We start from the raw sequence: 21,826 nt of genomic DNA, 5'->3' as shown, positions 1-21,826 counted from the left end.
TAACAGGTTCCACATTTCCCTATATTTATTGACCGAATAATTTTATTCTTAAATACATAGTAAATTGGTAGTTACGCAACTTTATTATTTCAATAACAAATGACAAAATTTATATAAATCATATTTAGTTGAATTTGCCTTAAAGAAGTAAGTTATTTTTTTACACGCTTATAAAATATAACTCTTAGTATAAATACTTAAAAAGGAAAGAGAAGCGATGAGATGACTATTTCTTTTGATTATTATCATAATTTTAATATGCGTACATATGTAACAATAATAATTATATATTTTTATTGCTACATTATTATTGTTAATGATACATCTACATTCCCAACACAAAATCGATTTCCTACACCATCTTAATTCTCGATCTCTTCTTTATTTTTTAGCATTCTTCATTATTCTCTTCTACTTTAGAATCTAAATTAATGGAAGTGAAGAAACGGTTTATATCTTCTTAATACTAAAATGCATTTAATACGATATGTTTTTATCAAGGCAATGTAGGACTCTACATAGCTGATGAAACGTCTCCTTCGATATTTTATGGAGAAAACAACTAATCAATATTTGCAGTTACTCTTCAAATAGGATCAGTTGTTCACGTTACCACTCTTTTCATGTAATTACACTGTCGCAAAAACTTGTGCATACGTATTTGGTGCATTTTACTGACACGGTTCATGCACGTTTCATTTTGACACAACGCGCAAAATTCGGCCGATATTGCATGAAATGGAGAACGGAAATACACGTTGGCATTCTTCAAAGTTTTATTCTTGTGGTGGGCCCAAATGTGCAATGATGTCTCGATAAACATCAATACAGGCAACAACCAACGGAAACATAAGACAGCGAGAAAAAGCACGCAAATTGGATTTATTTGGCCAAAAGATGCTCCGACAGGAACCGGGTCCAAATCCATTAGATTTTCACTTTTTTTTAAAGAACCATCTTTAGTCGATAAAGTTTCCTTCACCTCTTTTGGAATCTAAACAATTTTTATTCATTAACTTTTTTTCTTTTTAACTGCATTCTCATTGTCACGCAAGAAAGTTTCAAATCCTCGGAATTTCCTCTGATTATTTAAATAATAAATCGAGTAAGATTATGTAACATGTACGTTCATTGACCGATTATAACTTTACGATAAATGCTACTATGACTGTAAAGTAGAAAAATAACGTACGTTTTATGCTAATCGTTTTAAGAGGTTACCTGGAATCGTGTCCTTCGATTTTTGGTAGTTTCAATTCCGACCACATTAATCTCTGGCTCTCCCGTTTCGACGTTATTTATCGAACTAACGTACGGTCCAATCTTACAGTCGGAAGGTGGAAGGCTAATGCTCTCACCAGTTTCTTCGTCGACGAATGTTCGGTCCATTTTTTCGTCGATATTTGAATACAAAAAGTTCACACGCAAAAAATATATAACGTAGTCCGGCGTTTGTTAAGGAGTATAGAGTTTAATGTATTCGAACGTATAGTCGGGTCGTTGAGGTCACTTCCCGGATACAAGGCTTTACTTGATTTTTTTATTGTAATGACTAGGTACCTTGGCGAAATAATTTTCTGAAACAGATTAAACGATCATCTTTCATAAGAACTATGAGTGCTGTACAAATGTTTTTATTTCGTTTTACAATGATTCGACGGCTTCGGAAAAGAACAAAATGATTATGGCTAATTTCGAGAAAGTGAAAAGGGAGACAAACAGCAGTTGAAACGATGTATAAAAATTGGTATAACAAAAGGAGAAGGATAAGCTTTGTGTACGTAAGTACATGTACCTGTAGCTGAATAAATTTTGCTCCATTAAATCACATCGATGTGTACTTATACTATGATCATTTTCTAATAAATTTCCAATTTCCAAAAAAGAGTTACGAAGATTTGAATCGTACGTATCACATGAACGATCGCGACAAGCATGTTACATTTCTGCGGTTACCTCAAGTTTTCATTGAGGACTAACCTTTAAATTTGAACTTTACGTAAAAACAGGATTATTATTCTACGTTCTTCGCGAAACTTGTATTATATTTTATGGTAGAATCCTGAATTCCGTAAGCAACTAGTAAGTTTGTATTTTAGCCGAAAGGTAGTAGAATTTTTTAGAATATCATTAACTTTAACATTTAATCGAATTCATTTACGATTTAAAATGAAGGACGTAAATGTTTGAAGATAATGAAAAAAGATTATTCGTAATATTACAAATGCAATAACCAACATGTAAATACTCTGATAGTATTGAAAATATCAAGTATTTCTCAGAAAAATATTCAAAGTGTGTAACATAAGATATCTGCATGACTAACAGGAATACACAGGTTATAATTACGGCAGAATGATACAGTAGGCGATCAAAATTTACGAGGAGGTTTTATTAGGGTTTTATTATTGAAAATAATGTTCGAGAGTAATACTTAGAATTGAAAATGATTAACAACACGAAAACAGACAAAAAGTAAATCATTGATTTATGCAACTTAGATTACCACCAACAAAGTAGTAATAAGGGTAACAAAAAGGATATGATTATGCATTAAAGATTCAAAGCTGTATACCATTGAAGTAAACAAAATCAGTTCCTGGAATCCGAGTTTAATTATTCGAGTACCTAATAACGTGATGATACAATGTGAATTATTTAATTAGACTAAAAATGCAGGTAGAAAGTGACATTCATTAGCAAATATAAATCTAACAATACAAATGGGATTTTTGATGACATATTATACACATATGATATATTACGTGTTCAATTTCTTATACCCATAAAATTTAATCGATAAAATATAATTTAATATAATCCCATGTTTTTTAGATTAACATGCCAATTCTGATTAATGTTCTAAAATAATAATTACTAAATGAAAGTATATTTTATTATGCAATAAAATGAGGTAACGGAAAGGTTATTTACGCAATCTCGTCAAATGAATCAATCCTTGATTCGAAGAATCAATTATGATGTCGAATACACGATATGTAATAATATATCAACACAACGTAAAGGGTAAACAAAACGGTATAGAAAAAAATTGAAGATCATTTACGCACCTTTGTGTATGTAGAGAACGATCGTACAAAATAGTATAATTCGTTTACAACTTAATAAACGATTAACTTGTCACGATGGAACGACTTCACAGGAGAAACATCACATTTCGTCGTTACGTGAATTTATACCTTGACAAAACATTAGGCAGAAATTTACGTAAGAAGCACTGTATTAGCAGTAAAGCGTAACATATTGCAACGATCACAACACTAGCCCATATCTAACTTCTCACGTATCTGTAGCTCGACTGAAAGCGTACGCCATGATAACCTACAACTGTGTGAACTATAGACGGGTGTGTTTATAATTGCAGAGGTCGCTATAGACGGTGTTATTTTGAACGAAGAGATCAGACTATCATTCGGTAATACTGTTCATAAAGGACCGGGTGTGGAGAACGTTCTTGCCATCTCATTAAATATTACATATTAAATAGATTAGTCATTTTTATATATTTAAATATTTTTATATTAGTTATCTTAAATTTTATTATTACAAATTTAACTACAATACAATGATAACGAGATATTATTCGTAAAACAACTTGTCAAACATTAACAGCATTTAAGGTACTTGCTATATTGTTATAAACAACATTATTATTCGAAAAGGCCTATTAACTTTTATTAACTAAGTTTTATTAATTTAAGTAAAACCTTTGTGTGGATTTATAACGCGAAGAGTGGTGTGTATGTAGCTGTATACGAAGTTTGAAGGTTTCTGTTTGTGAGTTTTATTTGTTTGATCGATATTTGGCTGTAGAAACTAAAAAAAAAATGGATAGAAACGGTAAGCATAAAGCAAGCGAGGAAAGCATCGTGGATGTTTCGAAATCTAGAAAATCCCATAAGTATTCCGAATCGTTTATTACACTGGATACATCTCCTAATGACATAGTATTCAGATTGTGCCGAAAACCTTCACGTACTTGTAAAATGTAATTTAAAGTTTAAAATTCTTAAAATAACTTTGAAAATGTTACAAAGTGCGTTACAGAAATTTGTCATTATAAGTAATAAAATGTATTTTTGGCAATTCGTTCAGAGGAAGAAATGAAATACCGTTTTTCAAACCACACAAAAAGCTGCTGGAAAAAATCGAATACAAACCTGAAATTCGAGAGCCGTTGGTAAGAATGCGTTTAATATTTTTTCTTTAACTAATCTATATTTATAATATGTATTTCCATAGACTGGCTTTAGAGCTCAACAAGACAAAATTAAGAAACAAGTATGCAAACCAAGGATATCATTAACAAAAATGGATGAAGAAAAAATATCAATAGAAGACGTTACGTCGAAAACACTCACAAGTTGAAACATTTTTCATGTGGTTTTTCTTCCGATTTTATTATCTCGTCGAATGATCTCGTTACTTTTTATTTTATGAGAAATAGGTTCTGAATCGAGGGAAAAAATTCCATGGGATTTCGAGAAATATTTAAAGAGAAAAGATTTCGATGCCCCACCGCTTGTTGATCAATTAGAACTAATTCGGCAATTACGTGAAGACCCTAAAATAGGATTCTTTTACATGGTTTACGCAGTAAATCGATCTTCGAAATATTTTACTCCTTATGCTTTAAAGTGAATAATATCTCAATGTTTTGGGTCTTGGCTTCTGAAAAATGAATAATTTCTAATTATATTTTACAGGATTGTTCAGTATAAAGATTTAGGTAAAACTTATATGACTATAAGTGCCAGTGGTGTAACCCAGTATAGTCCAGACGAGATGAGTTTCACTCCTATTGAACAGTGGGAAAGAGAATACATTTTTTATTTAAAGTTATTAAAGGTATTATACTATGTTTCGACTACTTGCATCTTGATACAGAATAACCAGCTTCTCATGCAATTATCCTTTGGAAAACAATATTTTTTAATGAGATCGTAGGGACAATTCTCGAAACGGAATAAATCCTATTTAATAGGTCCTTCGAGTGACGAATAGCTTAAAAGATAATTGCGTGAAATGATTAGACAATGAGCGTATTACATATATATCCTTATTTAGATAAAGACGTTTGTTATATTTCGAATGTGGAAAGCTTTCTACGTTTGGAAGAAGTCGGTCAGTTATGAAAAATTTGTCAAGGCAAAAAATTATTTGGAGGAAAATCTGTTTATATCAGATCCAATACTCAGTAAAGCATTGCTGGAGATTAAATCAATGTGCTCGATTTTTCTGAACTCGAGTTTCTTCGATAGTACCGTTCTTGAGAAGCTGTTACTTTTTTATTTCGTAGAGAAGCAGGTAAAATTTTATTTCACTGCAAACACATATATGTATAATAAATATTGAAACCTCCAAAAGTTATGATATATATTTACTTACAGTTTGCAAAACTAGAATTAATTAGGGATAAGCTAGATGAATATCGAAGATTAGCAGTAGATATTATTAACAATGCTTGTCTCGGTGCTCTACTAAGGGCAGGATACACTCCTGATGACTCCAATATAACCATAGAACAAACTGCATATGGAAAGCTTGGTATTATGCATACAATTTAGTAATATTTTCGATATATTTAATTATGCATTTATTCGTTCCCTGATTTGCTCATTCTTGCTTCTATAAATTTTTGATCGAACATTAAAGGTGAATTCGGTGTAGTCAAATTTAAAATGCCGAAAGATGGCATTCTTAAGATGAGTTATATCGAGCAAGCAAAAAAAAGAGAAAAATGTTATAGACTGTCGTGGTAAGCCGTTCTTTACCCGTTTATACTTTTTATCAACATCTCAGTTGTAATACAAAAAACAGATCTAATAGTGGAAAATATTTATTCAGTTTCATTCATCTAATTGATTATATGCAAACAAATATGATGCACGGTCTTTTATTAAACACTTATCGAAAGTTCCTACAAGCTTTAAAGATTCACACAGAATTTCTACCAGATGATGATTCATTAGATAATGATACAATCGATATGCCTTTGAAAGAAAATCGACCACCTTCGCACCGTATTCAGGTATATGGTAGACAATTAATATTTACAAGTTGTTTGCAACTGAAAAAATGTCATTTTTAGTTGCCGTATTTCGTGGTAGATTTACTTATTTTACCATCTTCTGAAATTGTTACGGATCCCTCCGTAAGCATTTTCCGTTTCGTAATAAGAACTATACAACAAATGTGGGAAGAGAACTTATACGCTATTAAACCTTTGCTCTCGGATCCATTTTTCCATTCCTTCACGAGGTAGGGATGATAATATTTTCCGTAAAACCAATGTATGGAACGATCTTTTAAAATCGTAAAGTTTTAATTTACCGATTCAAGGCCCATGATCAATCACAAAATAGAAGACCGCGTTTGCGGAAATCCTCCAGAGGTTCAAGATATTCTGAAACAGGATCCAATTACATATGCTTTTAAAGCTGAATTGGAGGATATTTTAGAGAAGAACTTCGATTGCATGAAACGTTATTGCCAACGGTTCAACGAGATCCAGCAATTTTATCACGAAGATATGATTTTCGATGAAAATATTATTCGCGATAATCGGGATTGCAAATTATTCCGACAGTGGAGCATACGTTATAAGAAAGAGTTGGATCTAATAAATACAATAATCGATTTTCAACCACTCGGTCTCTTCTTCATCCAAGTTGAGCGATTCAAAAACGCTGCTGAAATTGCTCCCAGAGGAAAGTTAGGAGTCATCGAAGCAGTTATGCCTGGGTAATTGTGAGGAAAATATCTTCTTCGTTACTGTGTCTATCAGATTTTTTAATCTACTTGTGTTATTAGAATTGGAAGGAATAGAGTCGACGCTTTATTAACGCAGGCAATCGATTCGATTAATTACTTGGAAACTACACCCGTGACAACCGAAGAATATGTTGCATATATAAAGTTTGTAGATCAAACTCAAGGAAATGTAGACGAGATGGAAGCTCAGTTGGATTATGTGAAGGAACTGTACGACACAATGGAAGAATTTGCTTTCCCTATACCATCAGTGGATATGGCAAATTATCTGGTAATAATATCACATGACAAATAATTGATAACTTGCACCGATAAAACGTTCATGTTTACGAAAACAGGGTATCGGAAGTCATTTTACAACCTTACGTTTAGTCGTGGAAAATCGATTGGAAGAAAGACCAAAGTTAATAAACAAATTCAATTCACAACTCCAGAAAGATATCACTGCACTGAACGAAAAGATATCGGAAATACACGATGAAATAATGGTACAATGGATTACATACATCTGTGTGCATATTTTAAAAAATAAAAAATTCTATTCGTTCCCTTATATCTCCTTTCAATAGCAACCTTGGCTATTGGATTACGAAAGTGATGTTGATGGTTGTTTAAACACCCTAAAGGAACTCAATAAACGATTAACCGCCTGTGCAGCTACTGCAGAAGGATATCGTGCGCACCAAAGAACATTTAAAGTATCTACCGTAACGCATATAGAAAAATTATATTCTTCATCAACTATTTAATAACATTGCGTAATTGTTAATATCCTATTTCTATTTTAAACAGCTTGAGCAGACAAGATTCGACGTTTTAGATCAAGTAATGAACGAATTGAAATTACGTATGTTATTGTGGGAAAGCCTAACATCTTGGGAGAATGCCGTTTACGAGTGGTACTCTGCTGATTTCGACACCTTGGATGTCGAAGAAATCACTGCGTTCACAATGCGCACTATGAAAAATCTAATTCAATTGGAAAGGGGTTTGCCACCGAATAACATTATACCCGATTTGAGAGAAAGCGCTGAATTGATAAGGAATAAATTACCAGTTCTCGGTTACTTAAGAAATCCAGACTTGCGTGGTAGACATTGGGAAAAAATTGAAGATATATTGAATTATATTTTCAAGCCCGACGAGAAGAAAACTTGGACACAAATGGAGGAGCTTGGTGCTTTCTTGAAACCTAACGAATTAATGGAAATTGCTGCGGCAGCGAGTTCCGAAGCTAATTTAGAGCATATGTTGAAAAAAGTGGTCGATATATGGGAAAATCTGAAATTTATTATTATACCGTATAAAGAAGGAAAAGATGTTTTTATCATAGGTAGTCTTGAGGATATTCAGACTGCAATGGATGAAAGTAACATAAATCTGCAGACTATCAACGCATCCCGTCACGTTGGTCCCATTCGACCTATAATTGAAGAATGGATCGAAAAATTGGATTTGTTTACTGTCACCTTGGTACGAGTCTTTTATAAGATTTGAATTGATTTCAAAATAGTTCACGAGTTATCTTTACTTTAGGAAGCATGGCAGTATTTACAACAGCAATGGTTGTACCTCGAAGCAATATTTTCAGCTCCGGATATTCAACGACAGCTGCCTATGGAAGCGAAGCTGTTTATCGAGGTTGACAAGTTCTGGAAAGACCTTATGAGACGAACTCATAAAGTATGGAACCAATAATACCAAAAATTTTGCTTGACAAACACTCGATTGCGTTGTTAATCATTTTTAGGCACCGTTAGCTATGCCAGCTTGCACGCAATCAGGTCTAAAAGAACAAATTGAGGCGAATAATGAAATGCTAGACGAAGTAATGAAGTGTCTGGAAGCGTATCTTGAGACGAAACGGATAGCTTTTCCACGATTCTTTTTTTTATCTAATGATGAACTTTTAGAAATTTTGGCTCAGGTATTATTGCATTGAAAGAGGAAAATTTAAAACCAATATTAACGATTATAACGTAACACGCTAGACGAAAAACCCTCACGCCGTGCAAAGGCATCTGCAGAAATGCTTTGATGCGATACATAGATTGGAGTTTGCCACAAAAGAAGGTGAAGACGAGGAAATAATATTAACTACGGACATAGTTGCAATGATCTCACCGGAAGGCGAAAGAGTTTCTCTTGGAAAGGGTTTGAGGGCTAGGGGTAATGTCGAAGATTGGTTAGGTCGAGTCGAAGAAGCTATGTTCTCGACGTTAAGAAGCAAACTGAAAGCGGGAATTAAAGACCTGGCAGAGACAGGTCGAAAGCCTTTTCTATCCATGCATCCTTCTCAGGTACTTGGGAAGTCAGATACCTTATAATTTCACGATAATAAACATTGCATACGTAACATTTCCTCTTAACAAAAAATTTCTACGACAAGTATAATAAAGTAATCATTCTCTTATCCTTATCAGATAGTCCTCACCGTATCCCAAATATTTTGGACTCGAAATATTCATCTTATCTTGGAGTCTAGTGATCATGGAAGTATACACGAGAAAATGAAAGAGTTCGAACGAAAATGTTACACAGTTCAGTATATCTATTAGTCTCTTCATAAATTTATCAATATTGTTAGAAAAAGCTTCTCCCGAATGTTTTGTGCTTTTACTACGTAGGATCTAACTGAATTAGCGTCGATGGTGAGGGGAGAATTGCCAAAATTAATACGCGACGTTATAATTAATTTAATCACAGTGGACGTGCACGCCAGAGATATCGTTACAACTTTAGTTGAACATAAAGTAACATCTAGGTGAAAATTAAAATGAATTGCCAATATAAAACTACTATTAGATGAACACTTTGTCAACAAATAATTTCCATTATAGTACCAGCTTTGATTGGATAAAATCGTTACGTTACTATTGGGATAACGAAATCGATAATTGTATAGCGCGGATGAGTAATGCTGAATACCTTTACGGGTACGAATATCTCGGAGCTCAAAAGAGGCTAGTAATAACTCCTTTGACGGACAAATGCTATTTGTGCCTTATGGGAGCTCTTCAACTGGATTTAGGTACTTCTGAACATTGCAACAAAAAGATCGAGAATATTGTTTTCAATAAATGCGCATTTAGCAATCGTTAATACCCAATAATTATTCGACAGGCGGTGCTCCTGCAGGTCCTGCAGGTACTGGAAAGACAGAAACAACAAAAGATTTGGCAAAAGCAGTCGCTATTCAATGTGTCGTATTTAACTGTTCGGAAGGACTTGATTACAGAGTATACGAAATTATCGTTCAATTGTAGTGCTTTTGCTCTTAATTATTGTCATTCAATATAATAGAAATAGAAAAATTGTTCGATATAGATGATGGGCAGATTTTTTTCTGGATTGGCAACTTCTGGTGCATGGTGCTGCTTCGACGAATTTAATAGAATAGATATCGAAGTGCTTTCTGTAATAGCTCAACAATTAATTACTATCAGAAACGCAAAGATTGCTAGAGCTGCTAAGTAAATCGTTTAATTTAGTTGTAGCGTTTTATACTTGGAGCGAAATGCAAACTGAACCCAATTTAATCCGTATTGAACGCATACGTTCCTTCCAGATTCATGTTCGAGGGAAGAATGATCAAATTGGTAATGTCATGTGCAACCTTTATCACTATGAACCCCGGCTATGCTGGTCGAACGGAATTACCAGATAACTTAAAAGCACTGTTTCGACCAATATCTATGATGGTTCCGGATTATAGTGCGTTTCGCAGAAATAGTGTAGCTAACTTGGAACGAATGAAATTATTAACGAATGTTGACTCAGTCCCTTTTTATAGAATTAATTGCTGAAGTTACACTGTATTCAGAAGGATTTGAATCGTCAAAACCATTGTCACAAAAAATGACCTTGATGTATACGCTTAGCAGTGAACAACTTTCTCAACAGGATCATTACGATTTTGGAATGAGGTTTCGTTTTACAGTCATTAACTTCGCTATAACTGCAATAAATGTATCTTATCTTTAAGCTAATAATCATCCATTGAATTACTTTCATTAATTTCCAAAGAGCTGTAAAGAGTGTATTGGTAATGGCTGGCAGTCTTAAACGGGACAATCCTGATAAACCAGAAGACGTTGTTTTAATTAGAGCTTTACGCGAGAGTAATATACCAAAGTTTTTACGCGATGATGCCGAATTGTTCGAAGGTATCGTGGGAGATCTCTTCCCAGGCATTCAAATCCCTGAGGAGGGTTACGGTATTCTGAAAGACACAGCTATTGCGGTATAAATACACTGTTATCTTCAATATGCTACTTTTCCTTTCAATTTCCATACAATATCATCTTTATAGGCATTAAAAGAAGCAAACTTGCAACCTGAAACTTGCATTTTAAAAAAAGTCACTCAGTTACACGAGTGCCTACAAGTGAGACACGGAGTGATGTTAGTTGGTCCAACTGGTTCAGGAAAAACGACAGTTCTTCGAGTAAGTCCGGTATTATATAATATTTTTCTAACAAAGATAAAAAAAATTTCATAATATACTTATTTTTATTATGTTAAGAATCTTGCTACTACCTATAACCGACTTCACGAAATGGATATACCCAATCCTGTTTATCAACCGGTTCACATGTATGTGATCAATCCAAAAGCAATTACGATTGGCGAATTATATGGACAAGTAGATATAATGACCAACGAATGGCACGATGGATTAATCGGTTCTACAGTTCGCTATGCGTGTACTGTTAGTATAAATTTTAGTCCACACAAAGGCAATAAAAGTGTACACAATGATTTGTTCCAAAACATCGCCTCTTTTCTTCAGTTTACTACGGAAGATCATCAATGGATTGTATGCGATGGACCCGTCGACGCAGTATGGATAGAAAATATGAACACTGTTTTAGACGATAATAAAATGTTATGTTTAGCTAATTCCGAAAGAATTAAGTTTACCCCTTACATGCGTATGCTATTCGAGGTCATGGACCTTGCTCAAGCTTCACCTGCTACTGTCAGTCGTTGTGGTTCGAAATACAATATTCTACTGCTTATTTTACCACTATTTTTTATATTTGCATTCTTTATTTCTTAATTCTTATATTGCATTTTTTTCAAGGTATGGTATATGTCGATCCTACAGAATTAAAATGGATGCCTTTTGTGAAATCATGGGTGGAAACAATCCCTGATAATATCGTTAAAAATGAACATCGACTGCAGATTATTGAACTTTTTCAAAAATATTTCGAGGATGGATTAGTATTCTGCAATAGAAACTGCATGTTTCCAATTGCACAGGTTGCAAATTATCTTTGCATTACGTAATAATTAACACTACATGTTTACGACTGTTTCTTTTCCTACATATTGTACCCAGGTTGATATTAGTAAAGCGAATATGACTTGTGCGATAATAGAATGTATTTTAAACGAACCAGAGGCCATAGAGAGAACCACGGAAAAAGCTCGAATCAGAACATTTTTAGTTCAGTTGTTTGTTTTTGCTTACCTTTGGGCCGTTGGCGGTAACGTTACAGATAACTCTCGCAGTTTGTTCGAAGCTTTCGTAAGAAAGCAGTTTGAAAACGACGCCGATGCATTGTAAGATAACTTCTAAATAATCTCCATTTGCTTTAACAAATCAGCAAATATACTATTACTCTATCCCTACAGTTTGCCATCGATAGATTTATGGGATCTCTATGTAAATGTTCCGCAACATCGGTTAGACGTTTGGACCGATATTATGTCAGAATTTAAATATGATAACGAAATACCATTTTTCGACATACTTGTTCCAACTGTCGATACTGTACGATTTGGTTACATGATGAGAAAATTACTCCAAATAAACAAATCAGTATTCTTTACTGGCGATACCGGTTAGCAGAATTTCTCTGCGACAACTTCTTTGTGGTTTCAATTACAGAAATATGTTTAGCAAAGAACCTATGTATCTTTACAGGAGTTGGGAAATCGGTAATAACAAAAGTAGTTTTGAATGATTTGGAACACAACCACCTTTGGGTACCGATCAATTTAATCTTCTCTGCTCAAACGAGCAGCGGCAGGACACAAGAGATCTTAGAACTAAAATTGGAGAAAAGAAAAAGGACTGTTTTAGGAGCACCTATTGGAAAACGGGTATGTGTATTTGTCGACGATGTCAATATGCCGAAATTGGACACGTATGGATCTCAACCACCTATCGAACTATTGCGGTAGCGTTTCAATTATATAAAATAACTGATGTAAATAATTTTATTTTGAACTTGGCATTAAATGTAATCCTTAAACTATGCAGACAATTATTGGACTTTAAAGGAATGTACGATAGAGAAAAGTTATTCTGGAAGGATATAGAAGACGTTGTTTTCACTGTAGCATGTGCTCCTCCAGGAGGTGGTAGAAATCCATTAACACCAAGATTCGTGAGACATTTTGCAATGCTACTCATCCCACCACCCACCGAGGTGTCCCTCAAAGGAATTTTCAGGTAAACACTTTCAATATACAGCGATCGAATTCACAATAAAATATCGAGTACTTTAGGGCAATTTTAAATGGATTTCTGGAAGATTTTGTGGAATCTGTTAAACTGATCGGTGATAAAATAGTGAACGCAACAGTCGACATCTATCAAAGGATCGCAATAGATCTTCTACCTACACCAGAGAAGAGTCACTATATCTTCAATTTACGGGATTTATCGAAATGTATTCAAGGTATCATGCAAGTTGATGCTACGGTTGTGAAACAACCTAGTGAAATGTATAGGTATAGTTCACTGGGATAATCATTAAAATTACGTTGCTATGAAAAAGAAAGGAAGGATAAGAGTCACACAAACACAAACGTCTGCATTTTTTTAGACTTTTCTACCACGAATGTCTTCGTGTTTTTCATGACCGTTTGATCAACAATCTGGACAAGAGTTATTTTTACAAACTTTTAAATAGTATATGCATGAGTGCATTTGGCATAGAGGTAGTGAAATTACCGAATGAAAAAATCATCGAAAAACCTCCGGTACTACTGTTTGGGGACTTCATGACCTTTGGAGCGGACAGGGAGCAACGTATTTACGAAGAACTTGCAGAAATACCAAAAGTTAGAAGAACTTTAGAGGTCTGCTATTATACATATATTGCCGGTTGATCATGATTAATATATGCAAATATCCTAATGATTAAATTTATACATTTTTGCTTACATCACAGGATTACTTGGAGGATTATCGTTTTTCTGTTGGAAGAGACATGAGAATCATTTTTTTTATAGATGCTATAGAGCATGTCTGTAGACTGGCAAGAATTCTTCGCTCCGAAAGAGGTAACGGCCTTTTGGTTGGTGTTGGTGGAATGGGAAAGCAAAGCTTGACGAAACTGGCGTCTCATTTAAACGGCTTCAAGTTTGTATTAACTTTCATTAGAGAAACCCTTTTTCACAATAGTACGCGAGTAAAAAATCTGATATTTATAATACGGATGAATGTTTTAAGGTGCTATCAGATAGAAGTAACACGCACATACGATAAAAATTCGTGGCACGAAGATCTTCGTCGTTTTTATTTTGAGCCAGGTGCTCACGCTAGGAACACTACTTTTTTATTCACGGACACTCAAATCGTGCTAGAAGAATTTTTGGAAGATATCAATAATACTCTCAATACAGGTAACTTTGTTCGCGATTCGCGAAACTTACTACTATATAGGCGACATTTCCAGGCGAAGTACCAAATTTGTATGAGGCAGATGAACTTGAAAAAGTTATTATAGCTACTAGACCTGCAGCTAAAGAAGCAGGGATTCACGAAGGAAATAGGGACGCAATTTATCAATTTTTCATCGGAAGAGTCAGAAATCAACTCCACTTAATGATCTGTATGAGTCCTATAGGTGACGCTTTCAGGTCAACTCTTTAATTAATATTAATTACTAGATTGTACATTTATACTTAAACTCTGAATTACAAGTAATCATTTGATCTAGCAGACATCGATGTCGTATGTTTCCATCGTTGGTAAACTGCTGCACTATCGATTGGTTTACAAAATGGCCAAACGATGCACTTTTGTCGGTAGCAGAAAGTTCATTAGCTATAATCGTTCCGAATGATCCGGCAAAACTTGCCGGCCTAAGCTCGATTTGTGTCTTAATCCATGAGGTAATGTTTACCACTGCACAAAACCTTGTTGAAAAAAAAATGATATCAAGTAAAAAAGCGTTGAGATTTACAAGAAGCTACATAAAATTCTAGAGCGTAGAAGAAGTGACACACCGATTCTTCCAAGAAATGCGTAGAAGATATTACACCACACCGAGCAGTTACTTGGAACTTTTAAAGCTATTTCAAACAACGCTGGAAAGAAAGAAGAAAGAAATAGAATCATTGAAAAGTAAAATTTCCAATGGTCTCAATGTAAGTATTGGACTGATCCTAACAATTTCCTCAAAGTGAGAAACTGGAATATCGTGAAATGATGACAATCGTCGGGTATTTAATATTTGAGTAGAAACTTCGAGAGACCAATGAGATGGTTAGCGTAATGAAAGAACAATTGACCATTCTTGCCCCGAAACTTAAAACAAGTACAGACGAAGTGTCGAAGTTGGTAAAAATTATTGCTAAACAACAAGCTGAATGCGACAAAGCTAAGTACATCGTGACTGCTGAAGAAGCAGTAGCGAAAGTACAACTAACGAATATTACTCCAAAAAGAGATTCGATGACGTTGATACTATTACTTATCGAATTTATATTTTGATATTTATCAGATGAAGGCTGAAGAAACGGCAATATTAGAAACTGACGCTAGACAGGACTTGGAGGCAGCAATGCCAGCTTTAATGGAAGCTCAGAAAGCGCTCGAAGCTTTAAGTAAACAAGATATTAACGAGATCCGTGTCTTCATTAAACCACCTCACTTAGTACGATTCGTTATGGAGGCAGTGAATTTGCTATTGGGTGAAAAGTGAGTTCTATTAATCCTTCAGAGCAAAACACTTCTGTTATACTATATTTTTACGTCAGAACGGACTGGCCAACCGCAAAGTTGGTTTTGGGCGACATACATTTTCTTGATCGTTTAATTGCTTACCCTAAAGACGATATAAGCGACAAGCTTCTGCAAAGGTTACAAGAATATATCAATCACCCAGAATTTCGACCAGATCTGGTCGCTAGGCAAAGTAAAGCTTGTAAATCGTTGTGTATCTGGGTGAGAGCAATAGATGGGTACGCTAAGATCTACAGGGTTGTCGAACCAAAACGACAGAGGTAAAAATGTAAAACTTTTAAATACGAAGTTTCATGAAAGTAAATAAATGCTAATAATTGCCATCACAGATTGCAGAAAGCTGAAAAGGAATTGCACAAGATAGAAGAACTCCTTACGCAAAAACAGCAAGAACTCGTTGCATTGGAGGACAAAATGAAAGTTTTGCAAAAGGAATATGATAAAGCCATACAAAATTTGAATAAGCTAGAAACTGAAATGAATTTAGCAGAAGCAAGATTAAATAGATCAGGAAGACTAACATCTGCATTAGCAGATGAACGAATTCGATGGGAAGAATTAACGCGCGTATGAGAAAAAAGCATTGTATTAGAAGGAGATACTACGATGAGATATAAATAATTTCTTTTAATCTGAATATTCAGGGATTCGACAAACAAATTTTTAATTTAACTGGTGATACGCTGGTAGCGGCTGGAGCTCTTGCTTATCTGGGTGCTTTTACAAACGAGTACAGAGAAGAATTGGTATATACTTGGTTATCCAGTTGCAAAGACTACAACATAGAAACGACAGAAAATTATAGTCTCATCACAATATTAGCCGACGCCTATGAAATTCGTCTCTGGAACACGTACGGCTTACCACGAGATAAAGTCAGTACTGAAAATGCAATCTTTGTAACGCAGACCAGTCGTTGGCCTTTAATGATTGATCCTCAAGAACAGGTGACTATTTAACAATATACAAAATTACTCGAATTCTGCGAATAGTTCTGCGAGTTACATTCTGTTTGAATTAAGGCAAATAGGTGGATACGGAACATGGAACAAAATAACAATCTCAAAATATGCAAATTAACGGACGCAAACTTAATGAGGATACTAGAGGCGTCTATAAGACTTGGAACTCCTGTATTAATTCAGGAAGTAGGAGAAGTGTTGGATCCAAGTTTGGAACCCATTTTGCTCAAACAAATTTTTATTCAAGTATTTATAGCATTTCGTACAGTTTAAGCAATGTAAGAGACCGTGATAGTACTATTTGATGTGGTTATTTAGGGTGGTAGAACATTAATACGATTTGGTGATACAGAAGTTGAATACGATAGCAATTTCAAGCTATACATTACTACAAAAATTGCAAATCCCCATTACTTACCAGAAATCTGTATTAAAGTAACAATAGTGAATTTTACCGTAACTATAGGAGGCCTCGAAGAACAATTGCTTGCGTATGTGTGCAATCTTTGCGATTTTATTCTTTTTAACAATTACATATATATGTATCTCCTTTGATCTTTACGTAGAGACGTTGTACGGCTTGAAAGGCCGGATCTTGAAACAATGAGAATCGATTTAATAATGAAGATCAATGCAGACAAAGGTCAATTGCAAAATATCGAGGACAGAATACTGACGTTGTTGTACGGCGCGGGCGATGATATTTTGGACAATGAGGATCTAATAGAAACTTTAAACGACAGCAAAGAAACTTCTGCAATTATTGCAACAAGATTAATCGAAAGTGAAGCAACTGAAGAAAAGATATCAATCGCTCGCGAGAAATATCGACCGGTTGCAAATCGTGGATCGGTCTTGTATTTTGTCGTTGCGAACCTTGCAAATATAGATCCAATGTATCAATTTTCATTAAAATATTTCAATCAAGTAAATAATTACATGTTGAACAGATTCTATACACGTTTCTATATACGTCTGCGATCATGTGTAACATTGATAAAATTTTTTTCAGATATTTAATACGGTGATTGAATCTACTGAACAGGAAGATGTCTTACACCGACGTTTACAAATGTTACTGAATGAAATAACTTTAGCTATATACACAAACGTTTCACGAGGTTTATTTGAAAAACATAAATTGGTATTCAGCTTCATGCTTAACGTTGCAATATATATGAATCAACAGATCATATCAAAAGCGCAGTGGAATTTTATGTTACGTGGTCCTACACAAATTGCCGTCGTAAGTTATCTTTTTCATAAAAACTTGTACATGTGTATGTATATAAGACAGATATTTTAAATAGGATGATATACCGAATTATCCGACTCTGACGATTCAAATGTGGTCTTCAATTAATTATTTGCGTGATACGTTCGAAAGTTTCAAAAATATTTTAGATGATGCATTTAATAAAATTACGTTAACTCTTGGATATTTCAAAGAAGTAATAAACTAAAATACATTGTGGTTTTAATTTGAACTTATCCTGATGGAATCCTGTTTAATTGCCTTTTAGGAAATCAATATCATTCCTACGAATGAAAAAATTGCTACACACGACTGGGATAACTTATTAACCGATATTGAAAAATTAATGTTATTGAAATCTTTAAAAGAAGAACAATTAATTTTTGCAATAACGGCCTATGTATCGAAACACCTGGGACAGAAATTCGTGGAATCGCCTATGGCAGCATTAAATCTTTTGTATACATAATAAATGAACAAGTTACAGATTCTAAATGGGATTGATTCAAAATCATGAGTATTAAATTTATTGTTAATTCTTTTCAGATTTGCAGATACATCGTATAAAATACCATTAGTGTTTATACTTACAACTGGCTCGGACCCCTTCAGTGCTTTTCAAAAATTCGCAAATGACATGGGCTTCTCCAACAGATACGATTCAATTTCTTTAGGACAGGGCCAAGGCCCCGTTGCGGAAGGGCACCTACGAACGGGTACTGTTGAAGGTAGATGGGTGTTTCTACAAAACTGTCACCTAGCCACCTCGTGGATGATTAAAATGGAACAGCTTGTGCTTGAAATCGCCGAAGAACCCGAAGGAATAATTCACACCGATTTTCGATTATTTCTAAGTTCGATGCCAAGCATTGCCTTTCCAGTTTCTGTTCTACAGAATTCTGTAAAAATTACGAATGAACCGCCGAAAGGACTCAAAGCCAATATTAAAAGAGCATTGTATGACATAAGCGAGGAATTTTTTGAACAACATCGTAAGAGAGAATTATGAATGTTGATCGCTCAAATAGAAAAACTTTTCATTAACGTTTGTAATGTTTAGATTTAGATGAAAGTTGGCGACGAATTATATTTGGAATCTGTTTCTTCCATGCTATTATCCAGGAACGGAAAAAATTTGGTCCTTTAGGATGGAACATTCTGTATGAATTTAATGACAGTGATAGGGAATGTTGCTTGCTAAATCTAAAAATATTTTGTGTACATGATCATATACCTTGGAATGCATTAATATACACTACAGGTTTATAAAATAAGAGTCATATTTTTTTTTTAAATGGAATTTCAGTGCACTGAATACGATCATTGCATTTGTTTCAGGTGAAATTACTTATGGAGGGAGAGTTACTGATAGTTGGGACTTAAGATGCATGAAAACAATCTTGGCTATATTCTTTTCTCCTAAAATTTTGAATATCAGTAAGTCTTAGATATCCCTGAGAAATATATGATATATAACACGTATAAATAATTTTACAAGCATGAAATGTTACAGATTATGTCTATTCGCCATCTGGAAAGTATTACTGTCCTGTTTACGAAACTTTAGAAGAATATAAGAATTTTGTTGAAACATTTCCTATAATTGATGATCCAGAAGTTTTTGGAATGCATGAAAATGCAAATATTATTTATCAGGTAATAAAACTTAATAGAACATGATTGGAAGAAATGTTCTATTTCCATTTCTATTTCAAATCTTTATATTCCCTTAATTGTATCAGTTAAAAGAAGCACAATTTATTTTGAACACTATTTTGGAAGTGCAACCGCAGGAATCTGTCACCAGCGAAGGTAAATCTAGTTCGGATATAGCATACGAAGTTGCTGATATGATAAAGGGTAGAATCCGATCAAAAATAGATATTGTGAAATGTAATCCACAACACTTGATAGTAAGCAGGAAACCCTACTTTACATAGCTAGTATGAATCGAGTATAACGTTATTACAGAATTCTTTTTCCCACGAATAGAGAGATTCAGTAGGAAGACTTCCTTCTCTGACTGTTGTCCTCCTTCATGAAGTTGACAGATATAATGTACTTCTCAAGAGGATACATATATCGATAGAAAATTTACAACGAGCCATCAAAGGTTTCGTTGTCATGTCTGAAGAATTAGAAAAGGTCTTTGTGGCTTTTATTAATAATCAGGTACTGTAATAATTAGCTCTGTGCAGACGTAACGAGCTATTGTGCTATTAAAACAAATAAATATGTATATAAATATACCACCTAACAATGTTTAAAGTGAGCATAACTTATGAATTATAATAATTTGAAAAAAGGTGAACTATTTTGACAAATTTCTTCTGATGTTATCTTTACTTAAATTAGGTACCACAAATTTGGCATAATGTAAATGTCTATCCATCCCTGAAGACCTTAGGAAGCTGGATAAGAAATTTAGAGCTTCGAATTGACTTCATTCAAGTAAAGGACAGAAGATAAACAAAAATAAATGATTGTTTTAATAGATATTATCCATTACAGATATGGTTGATTGATATAAAACCTATTTCTTTCTGGATTTCGGGCTTATCTTTTCCACAAGGATTTTTAACTGGCATGTTGCAAACATGTGCAAGAAAATATAATATTCCTATCGACCATCTGAAACTCGACTTCATTACTACTAAAGTTGTACTTGATCAGGAGATGATTGAAATAGAACACAAAAAGTTTGAGAAAGAGGTTCTCTTCTTATTATAAGAACATTTTACGCGCGATTAAAAATAGTGCAATGAAATAACATTTCCATCATAAAATCCACATATATCTTAGGCGATAGAGGTGTATGAAGGCTTAAAAATACCAGAAGATGGAGTTTTAATACATGGACTGTTCATTGATGCTGGTAGATGGGATTTTCAATCTATGCTTCTAGTAGACGCCAATATAGGTAAAATATTAATTTCGCAAAATATTATTTTTTTAATGTAGTCTTTAAAATTAAAAGTTATATTGTTCATTTTTAGGTGAAATGCATCCAACTCTTCCAGTTTTACACATAAATCCAGTTTTGGAATTACCAAAAGATGATCAAAGATACATTTGTCCTTTATATAAAACAGCAATTCGAGCGGGTGTATTATCTACAACTGGGCACAGTACAAACTTTGTTGTTGCAGTTTTACTTCCATCTGAAGTGCAACAATCATATTGGATTTTAAAAGGGACAGCTCTTTTAATTGAAATTATGAATTAAATCCTGCATTGCAACTGGTATTATAATTATTTATAATTTAATAATTATCTACGAACTGCATAGGTGTAAGTTTATAGTTTTCTATGTATCAAATTTTACTTTGGCGATAAGTAAAGGTAGTGACTCTTTTATTTCGTTCATTTTTAATGATTAATGTTATATAGTTTGATATAAAAAATATATCAATATCATATACAACACAAAATGTCTACAAATAGCAGTAACAAGTTACACACACACAGCGCAATTTATAAACGTTCTCTTAAATCGATAAGTTCTTCAGACAAATTGGCATGCAATGGTTATCATCATATAGTGATCAGTATAAAGATAATCTATCGATACTGAAACCAAATTTTATATATACATACCACCAAACAAACATATATAATAGCAGAGTAACGTTATCTCTTTTCCCTCTCAACTCGTACCGCGAATAACTGTCCTTGATAACCAAACAGTTTAGAGGGCATCTAAGCATCTAATTAGAATCCCGCAAAACAAATCTTCATTTATTTGTAAAATTCGTAAATATCATTAAATTTATAAAAACTAGATACGTATATGTTTCTTTAAACTACTAAAAGAGACACCTAGGT

At 33.9% G+C, this 21,826-nt stretch overlaps 2 protein-coding genes across 3 annotated transcripts; one reads left to right on the top strand and one right to left on the bottom strand.

The window, feature by feature from the left end:
• Positions 1-20: 20 nt before the first annotated feature.
• On the bottom strand, positions 21-18,737 carry LOC143431592 (uncharacterized). Of its 2 annotated transcripts, none has more exons than XM_076908453.1 (3): positions 18,593-18,737; positions 1,222-1,577; positions 21-994 (listed from the first exon to the last, which is right to left on the bottom strand). In XM_076908453.1, the coding sequence occupies exons 2-3, from the start codon at positions 1,387-1,389 to the stop codon at positions 605-607; spliced, it is 558 nt and encodes a 185-aa protein (XP_076764568.1). In that variant the 5' UTR covers positions 1,390-1,577; positions 18,593-18,737; the 3' UTR covers positions 21-604. The 2 variants fall into 2 exon arrangements, with proteins under 2 accessions (XP_076764568.1, XP_076764567.1); XM_076908452.1 differs by lacking the exon at positions 18,593-18,737 and adding an exon at positions 3,072-3,352.
• On the top strand, positions 3,761-21,246 carry Dhc16f (Dynein heavy chain at 16F). The gene is made up of 63 exons (XM_076908454.1): positions 3,761-3,794; positions 3,835-4,009; positions 4,117-4,201; positions 4,264-4,384; positions 4,469-4,658; positions 4,728-4,869; positions 5,089-5,328; positions 5,412-5,568; positions 5,677-5,779; positions 5,869-6,052; positions 6,113-6,282; positions 6,364-6,765; positions 6,835-7,066; positions 7,134-7,283; positions 7,365-7,493; positions 7,588-8,268; positions 8,332-8,478; positions 8,546-8,722; positions 8,787-9,095; positions 9,219-9,335; positions 9,423-9,559; positions 9,636-9,826; positions 9,919-10,034; positions 10,123-10,268; positions 10,364-10,509; positions 10,589-10,721; positions 10,822-11,038; positions 11,108-11,242; positions 11,321-11,506; positions 11,588-11,789; positions 11,882-12,063; positions 12,143-12,366; positions 12,439-12,647; positions 12,731-12,986; positions 13,070-13,261; positions 13,318-13,542; positions 13,638-13,893; positions 13,986-14,176; positions 14,267-14,439; positions 14,493-14,676; positions 14,760-14,931; positions 15,025-15,186; positions 15,281-15,457; positions 15,543-15,739; positions 15,799-16,044; positions 16,114-16,351; positions 16,429-16,731; positions 16,807-16,992; positions 17,065-17,237; positions 17,313-17,673; positions 17,759-17,992; positions 18,057-18,197; positions 18,270-18,460; positions 18,548-18,993; positions 19,062-19,262; positions 19,340-19,438; positions 19,515-19,657; positions 19,744-19,914; positions 19,994-20,173; positions 20,357-20,452; positions 20,513-20,713; positions 20,804-20,921; positions 20,998-21,246. Exons 2-63 carry the CDS (start codon positions 3,849-3,851, stop codon positions 21,225-21,227), a joined length of 12,264 nt encoding a protein of 4,087 aa, XP_076764569.1. The 5' UTR covers positions 3,761-3,794; positions 3,835-3,848; the 3' UTR covers positions 21,228-21,246.
• Positions 21,247-21,826: the final 580 nt, after the last annotated feature.

The sequence above is a fragment of the Xylocopa sonorina genome, chromosome 18 (genome assembly GCF_050948175.1).
Source record: "Xylocopa sonorina isolate GNS202 chromosome 18, iyXylSono1_principal, whole genome shotgun sequence".
In the NCBI taxonomy this organism is placed as follows: domain Eukaryota; kingdom Metazoa; phylum Arthropoda; class Insecta; order Hymenoptera; family Apidae; genus Xylocopa; species Xylocopa sonorina.
The sequence above is the reverse complement of the archived record's forward strand: the minus strand, read 5'-3'. Positions and strand labels throughout refer to the sequence as shown.